The sequence below is a fragment of the Neophocaena asiaeorientalis genome, unplaced genomic scaffold, assembly GCF_003031525.2.
Source record: "Neophocaena asiaeorientalis asiaeorientalis breed wild unplaced genomic scaffold, Neophocaena_asiaeorientalis_V1.1 scaffold16, whole genome shotgun sequence".
NCBI classification, from domain to species: Eukaryota; Metazoa; Chordata; class Mammalia; order Artiodactyla; family Phocoenidae; genus Neophocaena; species Neophocaena asiaeorientalis.
The window spans coordinates 3875912-3897133 of record NW_020175446.1 but is presented as its reverse complement, the minus strand read 5'-3'; the positions used below and the strand labels follow the sequence as shown (position 1 = coordinate 3897133).

At 44.5% G+C, this 21222-nt stretch overlaps 1 protein-coding gene across 1 annotated transcript in view; it reads right to left on the bottom strand.

Annotated features, from left to right (window-relative positions):
• Positions 1–21222, bottom strand: part of LOC112415208 (microcephalin-like) — a 98091-nt gene that overhangs the window by 41977 nt on the left and 34892 nt on the right. Inside the window, exon 9 of the mRNA XM_024768070.1 lies at positions 10792–10901. Coding sequence (XP_024623838.1) covers positions 10792–10901 — 110 coding nt within the window. The remainder of the gene's footprint in view (positions 1–10791; positions 10902–21222) is intronic.

Genomic DNA, 21222 nt, shown 5'->3' with positions numbered 1-21222 from the left:
TTTTATGCAATCCATTTTCCACTCAAGGGAACCAGTTTCATGGAGAAACGGTGCCAGAGCAAGGAAAGGAAGCAGGAGCCCAGGTCATCTTAGTGTTCTAGAAGGGAAGGAAGACCATGAAGGGGAAAGGGGCTGGAGAGAGGGCAGCTCCAAGGGGCTCACACAGGCTCAACCTGGGACCACCTACCTGAACAAATGACAACCCGCCGAATGACGTGCGAATCTGAGTCCACGGGGCGCGTGGAGGGAGAAGGGACGTACAGAGGGTCCAGGAGGGCAGGGGCAGATGGCTGGCCTGAGCCTGGCTCTCATCCCCTGCCCGCCACCAGTAGGCAGACAAGGACTGGCTTCAGGGATCGACCCCTGCCATGTGGCCTTTGAAAGAAACTTGCTCTAATTGCTCAGGTCCGGTGAAGGGCAGAAGTTCTTTCACCATATACTCTCAATATACCCTAAACTCACCAAGTCTGGCCCTTAGGAAATAAGAGGGGTAGATTTGGGGGAAAATATGCAACTTCATGGGATGTCCAGGCTAGACCTTTTACTTTGAGACAAAGACACACTTTGCTGTACACCTGAAACTAACATAACATTGCTAATCAACTATGCTCCAATATAAAAATAGAAAGAAAGAAAGAAAGAGAAAGGAAAGAAAGAAAGAAAAGAAGAGGAAAAAAGAAAGGAAAGAAGGAAAGAAAAAGAAAGAAAGAAAAGACAAAAAGACACACCCTCTCCACTCCGGCCCTGGTGCTTTGGGCTCCCACCACAGCCGCGCCCTCCTCCGCAGTTTCTGATTCCTAGTTTCCCATCTTTTGTCCCACCTTTGCGTTCAAACTTCACCGGAGGAGCTGGAGGGACATGGTAAAACATACCAGAAACAAAGAAAAAAGCTGCAATCTGATCAATGCTGAGAAAGATTTCAGACCCTTTTTTAAAATGAACAGAACTGGATTTTAACTCATGAATTTATTCAGAAGTGAAGAGCAGAAGATATTTCTGCAGAAAAATAAGATAGCATAAGTTCAAAAAGGGCAGTTTTTGAAACTAAAGTCACTGATGATGAAGACCAGAGTAAGGACCCCTCCAGGCCAGGCTGCCCCGTTTCACAGCCATTGTACGCTACACCGACTCACCACTGATAGATGAACTAAATCTGAACTCATATCCAAAAGCCACAAAAGCATATGACAAAATCTATTTGAAATGCGTCCTATTTTATTTTCTAACAGTCTATAATAATGCCTCATTGATTTTGAGTTGTGGTTTCATCTGTCATTCTTCCATTTAACTCCTTTCCATCTGAATAATGCTGTTTTTATTTCTTTTTTTAACTGCTAATATCCAATAATTCATATTCTTAAGTATTATTTGGAAAGCAATAACTTTGAACCCGAGTCGAGAGAGTTGAAGAGACTTAAGGAAAGAAGTAATAAATATCTTGTGATTGGAGAGGCCAGCGCCGCTCCTCCAGAGCAGACATGAAAAGCCTGCTTGGGAAAACCACCCACGTTTAAAGTGAGCTCCAGCTCTGTGTACACATGTGGGCAGCCCTGCGTCTCCGTATGTGTGCGTCCTGGTGTAGCCTAGCAACATCACAGACGCAGCGCTGGGTCCCTTGTCGCAACATCCCTCTGACGTCAGTGGGAAGAAGCCGTGAGATCGGAGGGCTCCCTCCTGCCTCCTCCCCGGGGCCCGCTCTTTGGCCCGGTCCTCGGGCTGTGCGGTTCCTTCCCCCGGGCGCGTCCAGCCATAACAAAGCTCGGAGGGGTTTCTTCCCAGGGCTGGCTCAAGTGAGAGGAGGCTTTTTTCCAGAAACCTCCCAGCAAGACTTCCCTTCGCATCTCATTGGGCCGAAGTGAGTCATATTCCCAAACCAGCTGCTGCTAAGAGAAGCAGAGTGACCACGGTTAGCGTGGACGGGCGGTCTGAGAAGAGAGCCGGTGTGAGCCGGGGAGCCGGGCGGGGCCGGGGACCTGGAATCGACTCGCAGGCAGGAACGGCCCGCGCCACGGCTGTCGGTGAAGAATGAGTATTTACACGGGCACGGCGGCAGGGGCCGAGGTGGACCCGGGGCTGTACCCGTGTCTTTCTCTTCCTTCTCTTCAGTTCCTTTACTCCCAAAGAAGCCGTTCTGATGGGGTTTTTAAAGTTTCACGCTTGCTACTTCGGCAAGTTACTGTTTTGCTTGAGGTTTTGCATATGTTTTTTAAAGATTATTTTGGACGAGGACCCGTTTTGAAGTCTTTATTGACTTTGTTACAATGTTGCTCCTGTTGTATGTTTTCGGGTTTTTGGCCGCCAGGCAGGTGGGATCTCAGCTCCCCGACCGGGAATGGGACCGGCACCCCCTGCATTGGAAGGCGAAGTCTTAACCACTGGACCTCCAGGGAAGTCCCCATAGGTTTTGCATAGTTTACAGAGATGAATTTGATATTTCTAAGCTAGGTTACTGTGGTTTACTATCGCTTGGCTAACAAAGGTCCTACTTAGCAAGTTAGACCTTAGGAACCGGCAGCTGTGACTTCACATTTGGAAGGTGCATCTCAAATTGGCCCAGCCTGCCCAGTGCCCACCGGCAGATGGTAACAGGATTTCTAGCAGTTTCCTCTCTCGGCCTCGTGACCTCCGCAGGGGGTGGGGGGCTCTACCCTGGCCCCTACCTTGACATGGCCCAAGATGACTGCGGGCGCTCAGGAGAATGGCCTCAGCGCCAGCCCAGCGGCTCTCACACCAAGCACCTCCCGCACGGGGCACACCTGAGGGTTTCTGAAGCACACACCTTAGAACACGCACAATGGCAGCCACGGGGCGCGGAAAATGCGGTAAAGAAAAGGTGCTGCCGCTTGAAGATGCTCTTTGAATGTTTTCTCTATAACTATTTTCTTCTCATACACAACAAGAAAAAAACAACACGCTAACAAAGCCAAAAGCAGTTGCTACACCACCGAGAGGCCGTGGGTTTCCGGGGCTTCGGAGACACATCTGGGGCCGGGCGCGACACCTGTCATAACCAACACACTCCCGCGCCCCCACTGCCAGCTTTGGGCGCGCTGTGCCAGAAACGGTTCATCGAAGGGATGGCGGATCCTTGAAACACCCGTGCTCGAAACCTAGGGTGCCTGCAGTCTCTGCCAGCTCATCTCTCTAATTATCTGTCTTCAAAGGCCCCCCGCCAGGAGACAGGCCCCATCGGTGGAGGGCAGGAGGTGTCTGAACAATGGAGTTATTTACGTGGAATTTACAGAGGGTGTCATCCTCCAGGAAGTGTGCCAATTCCCCGGAGTAGTAACAACATGCTCACGCTGAACTGTCAAGAAACAAAATAAATATCACCTGTCATGTGGATGAGTCACTGCTATTTCAACTTGAAAGTTAAACTTAAAAACAAAGCGGCCCACCAGATTATATGCTTCCAGCCAAGCACACTATCTAATGGCAAAGAGCCAAAGTCCTGGAATTACTGCAAACTGTAAAAGCACACTCATGAAACAGTGGAGTCTCCAGTAGGGCTGTGAAGTGCTCATTCAGGGACCTTTCTGAGGAGAGGAGACACCAGGGAAAAGAACACGAAACGTGGCTCAGACACCCGACTTCTTTATTCCGGAGGCTTCCGTCTCCCCAGCCCTCCTGGCCCCTGCCCCGGACAGCCCACCCACCCAGGCTGGACCTGCGCTCGAGCCCCCACGGCCGCCCCACGGCCCAGCGTATCTTCTCGTGCCCCTGTGGCCTCCCTTCTACCTTCTCTCGGCTGCAAGCTTCCTTCTTCGGAGAAGGCTGACCCGGACAAGCTGTGATTCCAACCCTACTGCCCTCCGAACAAGGGCTCGCTGGGAGTTCTCTCCAGCACCTCTGCGTGATGGCAAGATGGAAAGCTCTTTCTGGAAGAGGTCTCGGTGCTTGAGGAACGGCCACGATGAGCAGCGACAGTGAGCACGTTATGTACCCCTCCCGCAGGTCTCCTAGGAGAGCCCGGGTATTTTCAGGCAGTTGTAATGGTATGAGAAGAGAGAGGGAAGCAAATCACCAGAGCAGGGATCCGGGATGGGAAACGCACACCGCTTGCCTCCGGGTAAGGTGACGGGGGTTGATTTCACGCTACAGACCTAAAGAGACGAGGCTCCATCTAACCCTGTAACACAGGTTCTCACCTGGGGGGATGATCGTCACGTCTGAACCATGTGGGGGGCTTCTCTAAAATGCACCCCAGCTCTCCCTCCCCCCACATGCCCTGAGGTGCCGTTTTGGCCCAGGCATGACTGTGGTCAATGAATCCAGGAAGAGACATAGTTTGGGCCATACTGGAACCTTGAGGGCCATTTTCATTATAGACACGTGCCAGTCTCTGGGGGGGCTAGGGAAGCGGGTGGCAGAGTGACCCCCCCCAGTCTGCTTTGAGTCCATATGTGGATGTCATCTTCACCCACATTTGTGCTGGAAAACAGAGCTAACTTTTGTTGAGTGCCTATGAATATCAGGGATCTATCATCCTCAACTCTTTGCAGGTTTCCACTCATTTAATTAGCACAAACCCTTTGAGACTGGCGCTATTACTATGCCTGTTTAATATAAAAGGAAGCAGAGGCACAGAAATACTAATTTACTTGTTCAGTGTGACAGAACAACCACATAGTGGAGTCTGGCTCAGGAATCAACGCTTGTGGCAACAATGTCCTGCAATGGAAACCTTCCTTCTTTCACTAATACGAGGCCATTTCACAAGTTTAGGAAGAACGTTCAAAAAGAAATGAGGTATACTATGAAGATCACAACATCACTGTGTGATGGTTAGAAGCACCAGAAATGGTGTAAGATATGAACTCAAAAAGCAGAAGGGAAATTCGTGCAGCCCTTATTCACTCAGCAAATATTTACTAAACACCAATTTTGTGTGTCATACTGTATTACGATGAATATTAAAAGATTAAAGCTCGTGTCCTAGAGGGCTCATATCCTAGTAAAAATGTGAGAACAAGCAATTATTGGAACATACATAAACCGTTATTCATCATTTGCTTTCTACTCTGTTTAAGAAACTTGGATATTTAAGCACTTGATCTAGTGTGTAGTATCTTTTTTTTTTTTTTCTTTTAATCCACAGTCAAAATAAGTGTACTTGTACAATTTGAAGTATTTGGCCCTTCATGTCTGTCTAAGCCTCCAAGCTTGTGAGAGCTACCTGGACACTTCCTGTGCTCTGACCCAGAGTTCACCCTCTGACGGGCAATCCTGCTTAGGCAGAGAGGGCCCCAAAGCAAGATTTAAAACCACAGCCACTAAGGAAAGCTGGGTTTTCTTGTCCAGTGGATGACTTACCTTAAAAGAAAAATTGGGGGGCTTCCCTGGTGGCGCAGTGGTTAAGAACCTGCCTGCCAATGCAGGGGACATGGGTTCGAGCCCTGGTCCGGCAAGATCCCACATGCTGCGGAGCAACTAAGCCCGTGTGCCACACTACTGAGCCTGCGCTCTAGAGCCCACAAGCCACAGCTACTGAGCTCATGTACCACAACTACTGAGCCCGCGAGCCACAACTGCTGAAGCCTGCGCGCCTAGAGCCCGTGCTCCACAGCAAGAGAAGCCACTGCAGTGAGAAGCCCGCACACCGCAATGAAGAGCAGCCCCCGCTCGCCGCAACTAGAGAAAGCCCGCGCGCAGCAACAAGACCCAATGAAGCCAAAAATTAATTAATTAATTTTTTAAAAAAAGAAAAATTTTGTTAAGGATAATAATATTTGAACAAGAATAACAAGAATAACAGAAGTAGTAGAATAAACATTTTGGAGGAAAAACCCCACATTTTCATATGCGTTCACCGTATCACTAGCATTAATGTTATATTTACCTTCTTCAGGTTCTATGTCTGACAATATTAAACAAGCAACTAACAAGACAGGCTACGATCTGTCAACATTTTATATTTCTCCCTGTGAAAAGATGGCAGAAATAGATTTCCTTGTCAATGACCCATGTATTGTAAGCTAAGATTATGGAGGTGATGATATTGCTTAACTGGAGTCTCAAAATATAAAAGGTTCAATGAATTTATAAGCATATGTTAAAAGTAATAAGTCTTGGGCTTCCCTGGTGGCGCAGTGGTTGAGAGTCCGCCTGCCGATGCAGGGGACGCGGGTTCGTGCCCCGGTCCGGGAGGATCCCACATGCTGCAGAGCGGCTGGACCCGTGAGCCATGGCCGCTGAGCCTGCGCGTCCGGAGCCTGTGCGTCCGGAGCCTGTGCTCCGCAACGGGAGAGGCCACAACAGTGAGGGGCCCGCGTACCGCAAAAAAAAAAAAAAAAAAAAAAAAAGTAATTAAGTCTAAAAAAGATAGTTTCCCACTGATGTACAAAATGACTCTTCCCGGGTACTAAACCAAATAATCACTAATGGAAATTATAGCTCTGAGATTTTGTAATTCTTTATTGAATTATATCTGTTTTCCCTCTTTAAGAGATGGTTAGTGTGTCTTTTGCAACCAATGACTTGCACGTTCATCTGAAAAATTCTGCTGACTTGGTCTCTCATTGTTCTTTTCTCAGAGAAGGATTTATCCCATCTCTAATGAGAGAAAAAAAAACTGTTTTAATGGCCATTAAAATTCACCCATTATTTCCAGGAAGGATCGACTAAGTAGTTCGGAACAACCTCCCCATCGTGAACAGTTAGTAAAGCTGGACGGACACAAACCCACGATTCGGAGACACTGCTGAGCTGATAAGACAGTGAATCACAGGAGGAAGAGAAACCCTCAGGTGAGCAAGGGGAGAGCTGGCCTCACAGAGAGAGAGGCTCAGCCTCAGATCATCTCAATTCCTGGTAGGAAGACATGCCAAAAATAATAAAGCATATTAGAGGAATGTACGACAGAAAACTAAGAGAAACAACAGATAATAAAGACAGAAACTAAGGGAGCCAGAAAACGGAGTCACCCGGTTTAGATTTCAAAATAAATATGCTAATTATGCATAAAGAAATAAAAGACAAAATTAATAATTTTGGCAGAAAGCTGGAAATTTTTAAAAATCCAAATAGAATAACAAAAACTGAAAAATACAATAATGAAGTTTTCAAATGCAATATATAGGTTTATCATAAGAGTACACCTATAATATAAAGAGGGAGAGGCGAAAGGGAAATCAGTAGAAAATACCCAGAATGAAATAAGGAGATAAAAAAGGAGAGAAATATAGAAATACAGAAAAGTCATGAGGCATGGGATACAGAAGGCTCAGGTAACACATGAGAGTGAATTTCCAGAAGTGGAAGAAAGAGAAATGAGACTTCTCCAAAGCAGATGGAAGACCCGAAGACCTGCGACCTGCAGCAGGCTGGTGACAAAACCAACACTCAGGCAGAGCTGCAGCAAAACTACAGAAAACCAAGAACGAGAAGAGTTCACCCAGAACCTGCTGGGGCTGATTTCAGCATCTTTTTTGGATGCACCAGTATCCTTCCCAGGCCACACCTCCTACCCAGGCTGTGGTCCCTTCCCACAGGCTGCCCACTTTCCACACTGCACTGTTACACAGCACAGAACTTAGGATTCACAGCTTCACAGGCCTGCTCTGCAGGGCTGCCCAGAAGGGACATTACCCGTAGGTGCTACGTCAAGTTTAAGATTAAAAAGATCACTAGGGTCCTGGGACACATCCGCTTCAAACCGTTTTCATATTGACGGAAACAGCATGGACGCTAGCTCCCATGTGAAAATGTAAAAATGCAATCCTATACTCTAGACCCAACAGTTCTCCATTTCAGTAGAGGCATGTGCTTTAATTATTAGCTGATGAAAGATATTTCCTGTAAAGTTGCTTTACTCAACATTAAAATCCAATTACAAGATATTTTTTAGGAAATGTCAACAATTGTTGTGCTCGATGGAATCTAATCCCTTATATATACTTATACATAAAAACGTGACTATGTTAAAAAGTCTGAAATTTCAGTTTAACACAGGTTGTCTTGAAATCTAATAAGGAACAAAAGCAAGCAGGTAAGACCTCAGTTTTGGTAGGGAAAAAAGGGAATGACTGGATACTATCATAACCCTCAGGACTAACATTATATTTGTAAGTTACAGATCAGAGACCTGTATTTAATTCACCAATTCACAATCCTTGTGCAGCTCCATGGTAGACTTTTTTTTTTTTTTTTCAGTACGCGGGCCTCTCACGGCTGCGGCCTCTCCCGCTGCGGAGCACAAGCTCCGGACGCGCAGGCCCAGCGGCCACGGCCCACCGGCCCAGCCGCTCCACGGCACGCGGGACGCTCCCAGACCGGGGCACGAACCCGCGTCCCCTGCATCGGCAGGCGGACTCCCAACCACCGCGCCACCTGGGAAGCCCCATGGTAGACTTTTAATACCAGTCAACTAAACTTAGTGTTTTTGCTGACTTGCTATAAAATAACAATATAAACTCCACTCCCCACACCCATACTCCAAGATCTCAAACTGCCAGGAAGCTGTATCTTTAAAATTTTAAATTGCATTTTAAGAAATTTCTATTGTCCTTTGTTTTAACCTGTGCAATGACAGACCATGACCATTCATCTCTATATTGGTATCTAAATTTAAAAACGCTTATCCCATAAGCAAACAAATCAGGATTTTAAGTTTTTGTCTTTGTTTTTTACAAGTCTAAACAATAAAATCAGTTTATATGAGACATGTTTAGAAACAAACAGAACTTCTTCCAGGATAAATTACTTGTTTGAACTATGCTAGACAAAGTCCTTAAAGCACAAAAGTGGTTTCCAAACTTTGCTTCATGTTAGAATTAGCTCAGGAGTTTTAAAAAATCCTAGTGCCCAAGAGGCACCCCATAGAAATGATATCAGGCTGTCTGGGGGTGTGAGCCAGGAATCTTAACAAAATTCAGATCCCCAGGTGATTGCAATGTGGGGCAACGCTGGGGGCCACTGCCCTCAGGCGTGATGAGTTCTCGATACATCAGAGAAAAGGCTGTGCAGTGAATGGGGATAAGAAATGGATTAGGAAGAAGGCCACATGGAAGACAGTAGATCCAGGTTCTGTTCCTTCTGCCCTGAGGGAGACGTGGTACCCACGGTGAATTTTCTGCCCTGAGTACCGGTTTCTTTCTTGTGAAGAAGGAGATTCTACTCCATGTGGGGCTTTCACAGCTCATTGCTGTGATGTAAACATCACCTGGGAAATGCCAACTCAGAGGGTCCCAAGTAGGACCAGAGAATCTGCACATTTAAAAAGTCCTCCAGGGGCAGAAGACCTAAATACACATTTCTCCAAAGAAGACACACAGATGGCCAACAGGCACATGAAAAGATGCTCAACATCACTAGCTACTAGAGAAATGCAGATCAAAACTACAATGAGGTATCACCTCATACTGGTCAGAATGGCCATTATCAAAAAGCCCACAAGTAATAAATGCGGGAGAGGGTGTGGAGTAAAGGGAACCCTCCTACATCATTGGTGGGAATGTAAACTGGTGCAGTTATTATGGAAAACAGTATGGAGGTTCCTCAAAAACTAAAAATAGAGTTACCATTCCTGGGCATATATCCAGAGAAAACTCTAATTCGAAAAGATGCATGCACCCCAACGTTCATAGCAGCACTATTTACAATAGCCGAGACATGGAAGCAACCTGAATGTCCATCAATAGATGAATGGATAAAGAAGATGTGGTACATATACACAATGGAATGTGGTACATATATACAATGGAATATTACTCAGCCATTAAAAAGAATGAAATAATGCCATTTGCAGCAACACAGATGGACCTAGAGACTGTCATACGATACCACTTATATGTGGAATCTAAAACATGACACAAATGAATTTATTTACAAAACGCAGACTCACAGACGTAGAAAACACACTTATGTTTACCAAAGGGGAAGAGGGGGTGGTGAGAAGCACATTAGGAGTTTGGGAAAAAAAAGTCCTCCAGGCGATTCTTTCACACCGAACCAGCAGTGATCACGCCCTTCAGCACTGACGGAACGCATCCGGAGAAGCAGGACATGGACAGCACCGCACACTTTGTAAGTATCAGTGGAATGAATGCCAGACAGGTTTTTTTCTTAATTTTTCCAAAGGAAAAACATGAAGTGGCCATGCTGCAACTAGGAAGAAGACTGGAACACAGGGCAACAAAACGTAAATGCAGCCGCAGGGCACCGGCTCTCTACCGAGGTCACCCACGGGGCAGGTACAAAAGCTGTACCAAGATAATGAGTGGCTAATTCAAAAGTTCAGCAATGAGAGTAGATGCTGAAGAATCAACAAATGTAAAGCCCTCCCCACATTATCCGAGTAAGCCTCCAGCGCAAGGAGAGCGCCATACAGCCTCAGAGAAAGAGCCGGGTTCCGAGGCTGCAGCCACAGAGAAGTGGGTGCCCGAGCCTCAGGACGAAAACCTTTCCCTCCGATGGCTTTGGGTCAAACCATGATTAGCTCACAAATGGAAGATGGTCGCGTTCTTCACCTCCTGCCTAGTGACTGTTTATTCAGATTACAGAACAACAGCAGTTGCTGGCACGACCAACCTTCCCTGCCCGAGGGAAGCTGGCGGCATTTTTACAAGCGAGAAGTGCGCTGGCAAAGGGGCAAGAGGAGGCCTGCTCCGCCAACAGTAACTCTCTGCTCTGAATGTGACCAGCGTCCTTGGTTTTACTGTCAGGGTTTCCCAACGTCCACCCGTAATTAATTTTTAAAAATCAAATACAAGCTGGGCAGAGGAGTTTAGGCTTCATTAACCCAGAGCAGAACATCTGGGTTACTGTTTAAAAACAATATTTTCACGCACCAACCTTCTGGCCTTTCTCTCTCTTCCTTGATTCCTCATGAGGTCTGACGAGATCCCTGAAGCCTTCCCATGAGCCATCCAAAACATCATGCCTTGTTGGTCCTCTTTTAACACCTAAAACCCAAGTGGGTTGAAGATTAGTTAGAACTCTACATGGACCGAATACTAACGCAACTTAAGCCGAATACAAAACTTTTAATTAATTTACTTATGCATTGTGGTAATAAGAAAGTATAGCCTTTTAAAATAAACATTGCATACTCCTTGCTTGTTGAGATCTAGTTAGAACATTCAGTTTATTCCACTCCAATATCCCAAGCAATTCACTAACTCAAGGGTCAGAAACAACTGTGCCTGTCACATGAAAATGTACTAGTTTGACAGAATCCCACGCATCCCGTGATGATGCAAAATGATGCCTATACCTTATGCACTATTCAAACTCCAATTCTTAGGTTTTTACATACTGACCAAAAGCCAGCTTCTCAGAGAAGGCAGTTCTGTATTAAGAGGAAATAAGTAACCTTAGCTTTGGGGTGAGTCTGAGTTACTCCAGCTAACGGTCTTCAGTACAAAGTTTCAGGTTACAATCTACAAATGACAGGTGGTGATTTTACTCCCCACAGACTTCCATCTTAGACCAACCTCTTGGAAGACACACAAACCAAAAAGAAGATATTCATCACGTGAAGTCCAGTCTCGTCAGATGCTAAACGGTGTAGAAACCCTAAGTAGCCAACAATGGAGTGTGAAATGTTCGATTCATCCACTGCTACGACTTTATGTTGTGCTCCCTACGCTCATTCTTTCCTCCCCAAATAGTTTGCCTGATGTCTGACTTTGTTGATACTTTGAAGAAGGACTAAGCGTACCAGCCACCACTTACACGGTCTCAGTAGGAGAATTCGCACCTTGACACGAAGGGCACACAGCGGCCTCGGGGATGCTCAGGTCCCGGCCACTGCCGTGCCACACACCCACCTTCCACGTCATCCCCCTCTGTCACTGACGGGCTTATCAACAAATATCTAGTGCTCAGGGGCCGCCCACCAGAGATGCGAAGATACACAAATACTGTCCCCGCCCTTAGGGAGCTCACAACCCAACACAAAATGTAGACATAGAGAAATGAACATGATACAAGGCTAAAATGATTTCAGAGCCATCGGGAATTGAAATCATAACGTGAGGGTGACTGCTGTGCAGGTATTTCCATAAAATAGGATGCTCTGATAAGACAGATATAATTAAGTTTGGAGGATCTGATTTGAAACTTTTAACTCTTCTTTCACAAATGGGGTTTTAGCTCAGTGAAAACGAAATGCGGAACAACAATGCTTAAGTATTTCACTGAATTCAAACTAGTTATCTTCAACTTGGGCCCCCAAAGTGTTTTAAGCTCAGGCTCTGACCCACCTATACACCCAATACTGGATTCCTTCGGAGGCTCGAACCAGTCACGTGCTGATCCCGCCATCTCCCCAGCAAGCTTATATTTTTCCCTGTGTTTCACTTCTCTCCCAGTCCTATTTCAGTCCCAGGTGACTGCCCAACCCCGGCGATGGCTGCAGCTAGCTAAATAGAGACCTCACTTGGAGTGGATGGGTTAGTAGGGCACGTAAAAGGACATTCTGCATACAACAGTTTGTGCTAAGATCTAGCTATGCTACGTTTCCCACTTGTACTCATTTTGCCTCAGTTCTAGCTGAGAACAATGAAATAGGCTTTAAATAAGCACCTTGTAGACAAAAAGATCCAGGTTACGCATTATAGCCATTTAAAACTTAAGACAGACTGACACTGCTAATGACATGTTTTCACAATCATGCAGTCACAAAATGATATAAGCAAATGATTTCTCATGTGGTTACATTAAAAGAGCATTTCACAACAGCTAGTCATTGACTAATACGTTCCCTTTAAGGGTGTCATCAGTAAACCCAAAGCAGCTGAGAGTGCCAAGGAAGGTGAGAACAGGCAGATCAGTGAGCAAACACTGACCCCATCTTCCTGGCTCCCTACCTCTTGGAGACGTTTCGCTACGGTTGCTCCTTAAGTGGGCTGTCATTGCCTCAAAGGTGATTTCACCATAGCCCATGAAGTCATCCTTTACTGAAGGGTCCTAGCTCAATGTCCCTTGCTAAGACCTCCCACCTGAGGTGCAACTTGATAAACCCAACCACCTAACGGACACCTATCATGAACGCCCCCGAGACATTTCAGCTGACGTGCCACGGTCCACCCTGTAGCTGTTCTTCCTTCGACATATCCCAGGGTGATGGGTGTTATCAATCGTTCAGGACCAGTCATAGATCCTAGACTCTTTTCTCTCCCCTCATTTTCATTCTTCATTATATAAGTTATTCACTGCCTCGATTTTCAAAAAAGGATCAAATACAGAGAAAAAGAACTTCACAACCCCAGGCTGTTTATTATTGTTATGTGGCCTGAATTTTCACCATTCAGAAATTTGTCTGGGTCATCAATATCATCAAATACTGATACATCAAGGTGAGAAAGTGAACTCACTCACCTCTCAGAGTCAATTAGTTAAATCACTACCTTCCCTCACCCCATGGAAATGAGCAGGATTAAGAGATACTTTCGATACTAAGGGAAGATCTCTCTGGAGGCAAAACCAGGAGAAGGCAGCATGAGAACATACGGTTCAGAAAACCATTAAATTTATTAAGAGAAACTTGCTCCATGAAGACTAGGGGACATGGCTTCCAGATGGCGGAGGAGTAAGACGTGCAGATCATCTTCCTCCCCACAAATACATCAAAAATACATCTACACGAGGAATAGCTCCTGAAAAACACCTACTGAATGCTGGCAGAAGACCTCAGACTTCCCAAAAGCCATGTGGCTGACAGGGTCTTCATGCTCCAGCAGGGAGTCAGGCCTGAGCCTCTGAGGTGGGAGAGCCGAGCTCAGGACATAGGCCCACCAAAGACCTCCCAGCCCCACATAATATCAATCGGTGAGAGCTCGCCCAGAGATCTCCATCTCAATGCTAAGACCCAGCTCCACTCAACGACCAGCAAGCCCCAGTGCTAGACACCCTATGCCAAACAACTAGCAAGCCAGGAACACAACCCCATCCATTAGCAGAGAGGCTGCGTAAAATCAAAATAAGTTCCAAGACACCCCAAAACACGCCACCAGACGCAGTCCTGCCCACCAGAAAGACAAGATCCAGCCTCATCCACCAGAACACAGGCACTAGGAAGTCTACACAACCCACTGAACCAACCTTACCCACTGCGGAAAGACACCAAAAAGAACAAGAACTACGAACCTGCAGCCTGTGAAAAGGAGACCCCAAACACAGTAAGGTAAGCAAAATGAGAAGACAGAGAAACACACAACAGATGAAGGAGCAAGGTAAAAACGCACCAGACCAAACAAATAAAAAGGAAACACGCAGTCTACCTGAAAAAGAATTTGGAGTAATGATAGTAAAGGTGATCCAAAATCTTGGAAATAAAATGGAGAAAATAAAAGAAACTTTTAACAAGGACCTAGAAGAACTACAGAGCAAACAAACAATGATGAACAACACAATAAGTGAAATTTAAAATTCTCTAGAAGGAATTAAAAGCAGAATAACTGAGGGAGAAGAATGGATAAGTGACCTGGAAGATAAAATAGTGGAAATAGGGCTCCGCAAAAAAAAAAAAAAAAGTGGAAATAACTACCACAGAGCAGAATAAAGAAAAAAGAATGAAAGGAATTGAGGACAGTCTTAGAGACCTCTGGGACTACACTAAATGCACCAACATTAGAATTATAGGGGTCTCACAAGAAGAAGAGGAATAAGTGGTGCTGGGAAAACTGCACAGCTACATGTCAAAGAATGAAATTAGAACACTCCCTAACACCATACACAAAAATAAAATCAAAAGACATTAAAGACCTAAATGTAAGGCCAGACACTATAAAACTCTTAGAGGAAAATATAGGCAGTACACTCTATGACATACACCACAGCAAGATCTTTCTTACCCACTTCCTAGAGAAACGGAAATAAAAACAAAAATAAACAGATGGGACCTAATGAAACTTAAAACCTTTTGCACAGCAAAGGAACCCATAAATAAGATGAAAAGACAACCCTCAGAATGGGAGAAAATACTTGCAAACAAAGCAACGGACAAAGGATTAATCTCCAAACTATACATGCAGCTCATTCAGCTCAATATCAGAAAAACATACAACCCAAACGGGCAGAAGACCTAAATAGACATTTCTCCAAAGAAGATAAACAGATTGCCAACGAACACATGAAAGGATGCTCAACATCACTAATCACTAGAGAAATGCAAATCAAAACTACAATGAGGTATCACCTCACACCAGTCAGAATGGCCATCATCACAAAATTCACAAACAGTAAATGCTGGATAGGGTGTGGAGAAAAGGGAACCCTCTTGCACTGCTGGTGGGAATGTAAATTGATACCAGCCACTGTGGAGAACAGTATGGAGGTTACTCAAAAAACTAAAAATAGAACTACCATATGACCCTGCAATCCCACTACTGGGCATATACCCCGAGAAAACCATAATTCAAAAAGAAGCATGTACCACAATGTTCATTGCAGCTCTATTTACAATAGCCAGGACATGGAAGCAACCTAAGTGTCCACCAACAGATGAATGGATAAAGAAGATGTGGCACACATATACAATGGAATATTACTCAGCCATAAAAGGAAACGAAATTGAGTTATTTGTAGTGAGGTGGATGGACCTAGAGTCTGTCATACAGAGTGAAGTACGTCTGAAAGAGAAAAACAAATACCGGATGCTAACACATATATATGGAATCTAAAAAAGAAAAAGTGGTCCTGACGAACCTAGAGACAGCACAGGAATAAAGACGCAGACGTACAGAATGAACCTGAGGCACGGGGAAGGGGAAGGGTAAGCTGGGACGAAGTGAGAGAGTGGCATGGACTTATATACACTACCAAATGTAAAATAGCTAGCTAGTGGGAAGCAGCCGCACAGCACAGGGAGATCAGCTTGGTGCTTTGTGACCACCTAGAGGGGTGGGATAGGGAGGGTGGGAGGGAGATGCAAGAGGGAGGGGATATGGGGATACATGTTTATGTATAGCTGATTCACTTTGTTATACAGCAGAAACTAACACACCATTGTAAAGCAATTATACTCCAATGAAGATGTTACAAATAAAAAAGAAAAGAAACTTGGTCCATGTTTTGTCCAGGGCAGAGAAATACAAAATAAACTTATTCCCAACAATCTATCCTCCTGCACAGCCTACTTTCCTACTTCCAAGACACAGAATTAAGACTAATAATACTGTTACTAATAATATATTAAAGCAATCAATATTTACAGGTACAAGACACTCTAAGATCAACTATATCAAAGAAAAAAAGGCTTCTGAAGGCTGATTTTTAAGAATCTATAATTTTAACAATAAAGGCATATACTAATCAATAGAAAATGTTAACGCGGTCCCAGTGGGAAATTTCTTCTGAGCTCCTAAAATCTGAATAATGAATTATTTAAGAACAATGTAGAATGCAGAATATTAAAACTGTGGAAAGAGCCTTAAAAGACACCCAAGAAAAATCCTTTCCATATATACTTTTGGGATTTGGATACGTGCCAGTTCACAAGTTCTATACAAGCAATACTCAGGTGACAAGAGAACACACACACAAACACACACACACACACACACACACTCATCTGCTAAAATATCAAGTTCACTTTGTTAACCAAGAAAACAAAAATAAAATCTAATGATGATCTTCAAAAGATGATGTGGAATCTTTTCCTTTATAATCATTGTAGAGATAATTAAAATCTGGATTTTAAATACGTATATCAGTTTTAGTACCATATAACCTCTCCCATTGGGGGTCATCTCTCCATCTTTTGAATTGCCTGATCCTCGTATATGGATTAACTTGACTCCGTCTTCCCTGCATGTCTAAGCTCCTGAAGGGAAAGGGACAGAGCTTTACATCATTAACTCCCCTTGTGCTTATGTGCTGGACATAGGTGATTAGCGAATAAATGAATAAATATACAAATAAACAAATCAAGCAGTCAAATAATCAGTGGGTTCTAATATCTTCCTTGTAGCCACATAGGTTGAGTAACTTACGTCAAGCTGTTAGGATTTCTTACCTCCAGTGAGTGGTCTGGCAGGTTCTGGAGAAGAGGGTGTGGAGAAACACTCTTCTGAATATATTTGTATTTTACTTGAATTATCCAGAAGTACAATAATTAATCTTCAATTTTAAATACTTAAGGGATACATGTACACGTATGCCTACCTACTTGGTACAATAGTAAATCGTACTTTCTCTTAAATGAAGAAATATTCAGAATATACAAAATGTTCTACACTGATTAAGAATATGTAAGTGCCTATAATTTGCTGGGCTTTGTTTTCGTAAAACATGTATGAAATATTTTTAATTAATTCAATTGAAAATGGTATATCTGCTGATGACTTCAGTGAGATGTATCAGTTACATCAAAATAAGATTATCACTTTCTCAAAAGGCTGCAAAACAAATCTGAAATTATAAAAGCAATTCCCTGCCTGGGGTTACAAATGAAGAAATATACAAAATACCTTCTACAGACAATTACTATAGCATTTTTGCCTGTAATTCTCCACCAATTAAAGTGATAATCCAGATAAACCCGCTACTGAAGCATGTCAATCACTTCTCTAAGCAGACACTACTATTCATGTCACCTTGTCCTTCAAAGCCGAGACCAAGCCTCATAATCCTTCCCAGCTCAGAGACACAGGCAGTGACCACCAACAAACCCACCAAAGCCAGCACAGACCCCTCCTGCCATTTCTGTCCCAAGGATTAGTGCACCAAGACAGAGCAACACAGTGTCGTGAAGGCTGTAGGTTAGCACATTTCATCACAGACTGTGTGACATGAAGTACGTGAGCTACTGCTTCCCTATCAAGACACCCCCGCCAGTAGTGGTGAGCTCACAGAAACATCACACTTTAGAGACAACTCCTATAAACCCTCCCGCCCAATACTAGATGCTTTGTTAACTGGCAAAATGGACGAAAGAAATGAGTGGTAACTGGTGATATCATTGGCTTGTTCATCAGAGTAATGGATGCCAGGAATGTTTCTCAGTTAAATTCATGGATTGGCTAAAATATCACAGGGCCCTCCTACCCACGTATGAGTAGGGCATGTGCCATAGCTGGTACCCAGGGGTCATATCCAAGACTTGGTCCCTAAATGGTCCTATGAGAAACTGCAGGGCTGAGGGTTATCTAGTGGCCTGATGCTGCCCAGTTTCCAGAAATGAGCCCCGAGAATCCCGTCTGCCTCTACTAAACCTTTCAGATCAGGTACAGACAGTTAACTTAAAGGACAAGACCTGGGACTTCAGCTTATAGGTCTGATCTGTGGACGGTTCCCCATCTGCATGCCAATCATGTTTTACAATGTCTGCATGTCTGGAGACTTGTTTTCAATAAGAGCTGGTAGACAGAGCTTGCAGAAGAGGGCAAGCTAGCCTTCTCATCAACCTCTACTGGTGACTATGATTCATCAAAAAGAACCTAATTGGACATGGCCAAACTGTTTAGATAAGGCACGTGTCTGTGCTGACATGCAATTCCGTCATCCACAGCAAAGCCTCTCTCAGACCAAGGACCACAGTGAGGGCGTGGGTGTGGAAAGGATTTCCTTCTGCTCCTGCCGGTGGCCACGCGGCACCCGTGGGACCACTCCAGCCACCTTTGTTACTGAGAAACGAGCATCGGCCAAGCTGTGCGCTAATTCAGGATGATGAATCGGCTTTACCTAGTTGACAGTGAAAACCGACCTCAGGTGGGCATCCGAAGAGCTGTGGTCAGCAATGCCACAGGGGGTGGAAAGCCATTTCCACACGTAAGTGACATCTAGCAGCTTTTACATACTTCCTGTCCTGCGGTGCCAGAAGTTAAAACAAGAAGATCTCCATTGTCGTGCTAATTTGATGTGGATGTATCTCCCAGGAGCAAGCTCCAGTTCCAGCAACGTTTTGCAGACCTTGAGGCAAGAGCAAAGGGGATTTACTCAAACCCCACACGACTGCACAGCGGAGGAGCTACACCTGCTCCGGGAGGACCTGCTACAGGGCACACGCAGCGGACACTAATAAAAGCCTGTAGATCTTTCCTAGGCAACATGTGCTCGATGAAAACCGCCTGCTTTGGGAGTGGTAGGCTATCTGTGTGAAACGGCATTTTCAAAGGTGAAATACATAAAATCTTATTACACGTCAGCCTTAATAAACATTAGCCATCAATTTTGATGAGATCACTCAATCTGAACCCCAATTAAGTTATTCCTCCCCCAAAGTAGAATTCTACGCTCATTAGACTTGTATTACAAAAAACTTGTATTACAAAGAAGTTATACTCAGCTTTCAGTTTAGCCGATAAAAATTTTGTAAAAATGTCTTTTTCTCATGGTATAACTACCTATGTACCTTGATTTTGCCTCCTGGCCCACAAAGTCTAAAATATTTACTATCTGACTCATTACAGAAAAATTTCATTGACTCCTGAAACATATTTTAAAATGAGGTAGACCTATTGCTCTGTTGATACTGATATGGAAACGACGTATTTTTCAAAAAAACAGATTTTAAGGCAATAGGATAATGTAATCCTACGTATGCGATAAAATCCCCCTAAAACATCTTCTTGCACTTGTGTGTTTGTACACACACACACACACACACACTCACACAATGTCTGGAAGGAAACACAACTGCTGGCTGACTGCCTCTAGCAGACACTCCCAGGCTTACATCCAAAACAAAAATCACAACTGGTTACTCCCTGCTTGAAACCCACCAGTGGCTCATCACACTTGAAAACAAAACAAAGCCACCCCAGGCTTGTCGGGGCCTCTCTGACTGTACTTCCTGCCCGTCTCCCTCAGCCCAGAGAGCTGTCGCTATGGTGGCTTCCTTGCGGCGCTTGTGGGCATTTTCTACCTCAGGACATTTGCACTTGCTGCTTCCTCAGGCTGAAACATGATCCCCAGCCACAAGGTACCTCTTCTCCCATGCCCAGGCCTGTGAGCCAAGGTCACCTCCTCCGAGAGGCCTTCCCTAACCTAACCAGCGCCCTTGTCTCACGCGGCACACTACCTGGCATGATGCTGACGTACACCTGCTGTCCCATCCTCCTCACTAGGATGTAACCTCTGGGGGGCGGGGGCGCTGCCTCCTTCTCTGCCGTCTCCCTGGGAACTAGAAGGGAACCCGGGACACGACAGGTGCACAGAACCCCTGTTAAATGAACTAACAAAAAGGGGTAGATGAGGAGAGTAGGACAGGATGATTTTACCCTTTTTAGCAGTTTCTCTTACACTGAGCATGTATTTGTGTGTTTCTATGAAACTAGAGAATGAAAAGCTTAGAAAGAATACAATTATTGGTTAATATGATTTCAAAGGTTATTGTTTTTCTAAAACTCAGAAGTTTCTCCCTCCATTCTCGTTCTGTTACCGTTTATCACTGAGTGTCTTTGTAACCTCTTCTCACAACCTTGGCTGCACAGTATCTATCTTAGACACTGACAAGGGTGATGAGTAAAAGTGAACGGAAACAGAAACTGAAAAAAGACTTTTATTGCAACATAAAACATTTGCAGAGGTACAACTTGGAGTACAGAGTGGGATTCACCGCTTCGCAATTTCAGCATCTACGAATGTCTAAGGTAGCCCGCAGGCCATGTGCTTTTACCTGGGGTGGGGGTGGGGCTCCCAGAGAGAGGTGGGATGCCAGGTGGACTGACTGTGGACCACCTAAGAGATCAGTGGGTCTTTATTTTACCACCATAAAACAAAGACCTAGGTTTAGGCTAGACAATAGGTAAGTCTTTTCCTGTCCTAAATTCAATGATTTTCTCTCTTGGGATGACGTAAAACAAGACCAATCTACATGTCCTTACGTTAGGGAACACAGAATATCTGATTCCGTCTCTGAGATTCAGTTACGCCAGGGCCCTGCCTACAGCCCGTGATCCCTCACCACATGTGCCCCAGGCCCCTCGGGGCCCTGGACGTGGCAGTGAGCCCCAGAGCAGCGCTGGGGCTGCAGGGTGCTCACACCACCTGGAAGCAGATTTTTTTTTTTTTTTACTTGACTTATATTTGCATGTCATTAAGCATTATTCAAAAGCTGAAAGAATACACAAGATGAAAACTGAGAACGAGAATGTAAGCTTCAAGAACGGGATATTCTTAGCTACCAAAATAATTCCGTACACTCACTGTTTTATATTAATTTTAGGCTTGACATGATTTTAAAATAAATATTTTGAAAACACATACCAACCCTAATGGAATGTAAAATATAGTTTTATGTCAAATTTTATATTTTATAAATATATAGTAAAGTTTTAT